General features: G+C 43.9%; 1 protein-coding gene across 11 annotated transcripts in view; it reads left to right on the top strand.

Moving 5' to 3' along the window:
- The first annotated feature begins 3,514 nt into the window (after positions 1-3,514).
- The window catches only part of LOC139412408 (ankyrin-3-like), a 163,860-nt gene continuing 161,374 nt past the window's right edge, over positions 3,515-6,000 (top strand). For all 11 annotated transcript variants that reach the window (XM_071159259.1, XM_071159252.1, XM_071159240.1 and 8 more), the window contains exon 1: positions 3,515-4,601. In XM_071159259.1, the coding sequence (XP_071015360.1) occupies positions 4,536-4,601 (66 nt within the window). In that variant the 5' untranslated portion in view covers positions 3,515-4,535. The remainder of the gene's footprint in view (positions 4,602-6,000) is intronic.

The following is a 6,000-nucleotide window of genomic DNA, read 5'->3' as shown; positions in this document are numbered from 1 at the left end:
AAACTACTGTGTTTTGACCCTTGTCAGTCTTCTGTGTCGAGCAGGCTTGGAGGGAACTTGAAACACAACAGTACTTGGTGAAGCCTCCTTTGTGCCGATGCCAAAAGCATAGTCGTGGGTTACCATATTGTTCATCAACCAGTCTTGAGCAAATGCATTCTGACTTATTAGAACATCTAAGGTGGCTGCAGGTTTCCTCCTCTCCTCTCTAACTATTATGTAGCTCATCATGTATCATTAATGAGTGCGTACATAAGTCATCCAGTATCGTTGAGAGCTGAGCTAATGGTCCTCAGTGTGCTCCTCTAACAGTCTGTAACTGTACCTTTTTATCAGCAGGGAAACACTTGTCAAGGAGTGACTTCCTTAGTGGGGAAAGTAGGTCTGAGTTTAACCTGCCTTGTGTTTAACTTTCAGTGGACTGACAGAGGCAAATGAACTCCTCGGCTGTAAAGAGCGCTAGCAGCTACAGTAATAGAGCTGTGTGAAGGGAGTGGGAGAGAGGTAGGCTGTACCTCTCTGGAGGAGCTGAGGAGCTGTGAATGTGTGGAGGTGATGGCGTATGTGGGGGGTCTACCTGTCCTAATATTGTTAGACTATATCTGGAAGCCTTTCTGTCCCTGCTAGCTCTGCAGCTGAACTGTTTCCAGGGTTTCCAAGGGAAGTGCCATCAGATTTGACTTGAACTGCCATTTTCTTGGTCAAATCCCTTTTCCCTGATTTCACTCACATTTACGTCGCTTAGGTTTAAACACCTCACTATTGAAACACAAGGTCTTAGATCAATGTGTGCACCATGTCAAATCTTAAAGACATGCCATCTAATCAATACAATAAGTACCGTATAGATATAGGATCTTAATTTGATCACCCTTTTGCAGGAGAACTTTCCTGAAAGGCAGAACATTTTAAACTTGTAGTGTATCTGAGGTTTAAAAAGGCTTATATAGTTTATAATTTCCACTTTGAAATTTCAGTCTTGGTTTCCCCTTATGAAAAATGTGTCCACCACTACAAAAATGTCCATTATTATAATCCACATAATAATTCACATTTCCTGTTCCACCTGGATTATTTTCCTGCTGTAGGATCCTAGATCTCTATGTACTGCCAAGAAGTCATTCATCTAAGTAAAAGGACACAATGTCTCTGCCAAACAGCAGATAAAAGAGTTAACTAATTAGTGCCAATGAAGTGCCACCTTGGCCAATATTTGAGGTTCTCAGTACAGCTTTATGGGTCTTTTAAAAAGGGAGATATTTCATTAATTTGCTTATGAAGCCATAATAAACAAGATGCAGTGGTTGCAGTTGCCTTTAGAGAGCCATCTGATTTTCTATGTTAACACAGAAAAATTATAGTAGCTGGACAAAATTAATCAAAAGAAATGTCAGATTAATATGGATTTCAGATAAGTGCAATTTAAGTGGATGTTAAACAAGCCATCTAAATATGAGATTGTTTTGTTGTTGATTGTGCACTGACATCCTCATTGACTTCAGGTTAGGTGAGCTGATTCATTTGAGTTTCATTGGGAGAATACAGTTAATCTTGTGTGATGATTGATTTGTAGGGAGAGCTTTGATTGTATTGAGCCCCTCCAGTCAGTGTTGACTTCAGGCGGTGAAATCCCCTAGTGGGATGTCTGCACCAATCTGCCTGAGTATCCATGGATCGATCTCTGGGCTTCGTTCTAAGCATGACGGATGGGAGAGGAGACTTCCTTGGAGTGGTATGGCTAAGTTTAATGATAACAGTGCACGCTCACAGCTTATGGGATACCTGCATTCAACCGAAATGTGTCCTCCACATTTAACCCATTCCACATTTAACCTTTGGTTACTGGTCCAACACTCGGACCACTAGGCTACGATCATATGGATGCACTGTTCGATTGGAGTAACTTTATGTCTCTATCAGACCTACAGTATATGAGTGTTGTGTTTTGATGTGTGGGAAAGACTGTATATTCTATATAGGGGTAAAGAAAAGGATGAAAAACTACAATGGCCTCCCGACATGTAGTGAGGATGTTTTGTTTGTGTGATGGCACACTGTGACCAGTAGAGGGCAGACAGGAGAGTCAGCATAGAAGTGAGGGCACTCCCATCCACAACCAGAATTAAAGAGCAGCAGTACCATGTGACTGAATATATATAATAAATGATCATGACTACTGTAATCAATTACACATGTATTTAAACATTATGCAATATTTTAACATGATGATCCCCTTTAATTTGTGCCACATCATACAATCCACATGTAATGACCTCTAAATCATATACTGGTTGGTCAACTTAAAAATGAATATTTCCATATAGATAATATACCATGTAGTTTTGATAATCTCCTTCCTTTTGAGCAGAGAGGAGTCAGTCTATATTGGAGGGAGTCGTTTAGAGACGGCCTACTCAGTCTGTATGTAGATTAGTCTCCCTGTCTGTCTCTGTATTCCTTTCCAGCCTGCCACGTTATCTGAGGGTGCTACGCTGATTCCGCAACGCCAAGCTCTCACAGGATTACTGCTGTGTGGAAAAATCACCCTTTTGAAATGGAAATGAACATCAAAAACATAAAACCACATAAAATCATGGGATGCGTATATGTGAGTGCCTGCAGGTAAAGGTAAACTGCCAGATGTATAGTTTTCATGCATCTTCTGCCAGTAAAATACAATTTGCTTTAAGAACGGGATGTTACTCAATAAGAGTAATTACTGGCCTTACGGCAAAATCAATAACCCCTAGTCCGTCTCCCTTGGACTCAGTAAGAGAGGCCACGCCCTTTGACATTAAAACAGTGACAGAGGTAAGATTATCGTCCAAAACACGGTGTAACCCAGCCCCTTTCCCTAATTCTGCCTCTGTCTGTCTCCCTTTCCACCTGAGCTCAGGTCAGCCACAATCTGGATGTAGCTGGCTCTGTGGGTAGAGGAGCGAGGTGGAGAGGGAGATGCTAGTGGTGGTGGCATTATGTCTGGTGTTGTTGTTGAGGGATGGCAGCTCAGTGTTGGCACACTCCCTCTGCTGGTGTAGTGTTTGTGATTAGGGGAGCATGGCTGGTGGAGACTGTAGTAGAGTCACAACCCAGAATAATGAACCTGCTGTTTACTGCCCACTGAAGGAGAACAATCACAACAAACCTATCTCTCTTGCTATCTCTCTCTCTCTCTCTCTCTCTCTCTCTCTCTCTCTCTCTCTCTCTCTCTCTCTCTCTCTCTCTCTCTCTCTCCTTTTCTCTCCCACTGTCACTTTCACTCTCCTCTGAGCCTGTGTGTATTTTTCTCCCTACCTTTTCTCTCATCACGCTCTTTATTTCTCTGTTACCTGGGACTTTGTTTTCTTCTTTCTCTCCGTTTCTCCTGTCTTATTAGATGTTTAACTGCTCAAATATGGCTTTCTTGAGGTTAAGAGGGTGCGGCCCCTCTTTCTTTCTCTTTCACTCTCTCTCTCTGTCTCTCCCTCTCTCTCAAGATGTTTTGTTATATGAACATTGCCTCCTGTTGTGGTCTGAGAGAGGGTGGGCTGTCTCTCTCTCCAGTGCTCTCCTCAGTAAGCTGATCCTGCTGGCACAGGGTGTGGGGAGACTTCCTTTTCTGGAAGGACCTGATGCGTCATGTTAATGATCCGCTTCTCACTCCTCTCTCCCCAGCCTGCCAAAGGAGCAGGGTTCTCATTTGATATCGCAGCCCCGTCTGGGAACAACATAAGCAGCCTCTTACCGCTCAGGAAGCACTCAACGCTGGAGTCAACCGTCCACTGATCATTTGGCTCTCTGTGTTCTCTGTCTAGCTTTGTTTAGCTCTCTGTCCTCTCTCTCTCTCTCACTGTTCTCTCTCTCTGTAACTGTGTGGATCACGCCCCCACTTCTCTCTCTCTTGCGTGAGCTCTCTGTCTCTCACTAATTCCCTCACTCCCTCACCCATCTCTCTCTCTCTCTCTCCCTTTCTCTCTCTCCCTTTCTCTCTCTCTCTCTCTCTCTCTCTCTCTCTCTCCCTTTCTCTCTCTCACTCTCCCTCACCCTCCATCAGTTTCTCCATCAGCTTCAGTCAGACTAGAAGGGAGTTGGAGGCTACTGGGTCTACTGTCAGATAGGCAGCACTAGATCCAACAACCCACAGGATTATTTACCTTTAAAGGAATATACTATTTTCCTTGATTCTACCTCTTGGCTTTCTGTCTTCCTTCATCAACATCCACATCCTACTCTTACTCTTCTTCCTCCTCCCCCTCGTCCTCCTCCTGCCTTTCTTTCTCCTGCTTCCACACCCTGCCTCTGAGTGTGTTGGAGAGAGGCACTGTTCGGGCGGCAAAGCGGTTCGAGTGGACCTCAGTGTGAGTGTGAGTGTGAGTGTGTGAGTGTATGTGTGTGTGTGAGCCTCTCCAGTCCACTCTCTCTCTCAGTGGAACAGCCCTTTTTAAATGGACTTTTATATTGGTTTGAGACTTTATCACCACTGAAAGCAACACCACTGCCGAAGTACTACTGTACATGTTGGAATAAAAACAGATCAGAAAATCTTTAGTCCCAAGATGAGTGAGGAAGCTAAAGATAAAACCACTGGCAAACCAGCGCATCGTAAGAAGAAAGGCAAAAAGGTATGTAAAGGAACCAGCTTTTGGTTGTCTTTGTAAAAGCTGTGAAATGTGTTTGTATGCAGTGGTTGGTTTACACAAATGACTCCTGCTAGTTGTTTGTCTGGGATTTTAGAGTAAGTTTAAAGAGATCAAAGTGGTATGTTTCATAAAAAAACAAGCCTCAAGTAGGATGGTGTGTGTGTCTTCACGCGTGTTCCTGCACGTTAACTTTGGTTAGACATTTGGAGAATGGAAAAATACTTTGTTTGTTTCTTGTTTCTTCAATGCAGAGATAATAAAATGTTAATAAATACATAGACTTATTCAACAACAGAACATATTGTACAAAGCAGTTCTGCATATAATTGTTTTTGTGTGTGTGTGTGTGTTTGTTGTAGTGTGTATTTGACTCACCAGGAATGCAAAGCCATCATGAAAGGTCTGACTCACAAATCACTCATCGTGACCACTGGTTGCTCTGGTATTTCCAGTGCACCTGATGATCTAAAGCAGCCTCATTATTACCTAAGCAGCCACTGTAAGGATGAAGGGGTAGGGACAGCCTCAGGGTTTGGGTGGAGGGAAGCATCCGTTGTTGTTTCTCTTCAACAGCGTCAATGTGAGTCCACTGCTGTACTTCTGACACTGTCCTTCTGTCCCCAGAGGCCGTGATCAAGCCTTTGGATTAAAGGTGTTCTTAGGCACAGCACAGTGTTTCTGTCATGAAAAACAATATGTTTTTGTGAGTGTGTGTGTATGTGTGTTTGTAAGCAGTACTAAGTGCTGTTGTGCTGTGCTGTGCTCCTGGGGCTCTGTTGTTTTGTCAATGGGGTAAGCCCATGATAAATAGGATGCAGCAGGTTCCACTGATCCCTACAGGGCAGGACAGAGAGGAGGCCTTGGCCCGGGGCCGGAGGCAGGTGACTGGAGACCAGGATAGGGGAAAGGCTAGAGGATTAGGGAAGCTTTGAGGGTATGGCTTTGAACAGGGGACCGGGCAGGGTTATCAGGTTGGGATAATTGTTTTGGTATGAATCTTTTGGCAGGGCCATGGCTGATACTGGGATGAAGTAAGTTCCTTTGTTGCCCCCCAATATCCCTTAGTGTGTGATGTGAGAACTGATATCACTCTGCTTTGGTTTAATCATACATCAAATTGTTGTTTTTGTCCCCAAAATACATGCAGCCACATGGGAACAAAATTCGGCTGGCATTCTTCTTGCTCCCTCTAGGATGCGCATATCAATTGCACACACACACACACACACACACACACACACACACACACACACACACACACACACACACACACACACACACACACACACACACACACACACACACACACACACACACACACACACACAAGGCCTCAATTTGTAAAGAAATCAATGGCCACAGCTCAAAGGGTTTCTAAAGC

This window comes from Oncorhynchus clarkii, chromosome 1 (genome assembly GCF_045791955.1).
Source record: "Oncorhynchus clarkii lewisi isolate Uvic-CL-2024 chromosome 1, UVic_Ocla_1.0, whole genome shotgun sequence".
NCBI classification, from domain to species: domain Eukaryota; kingdom Metazoa; phylum Chordata; class Actinopteri; order Salmoniformes; family Salmonidae; genus Oncorhynchus; species Oncorhynchus clarkii.
Note: the sequence above shows the minus strand (reverse complement) of the source record. Positions and strands in the feature narration are given on the sequence as shown.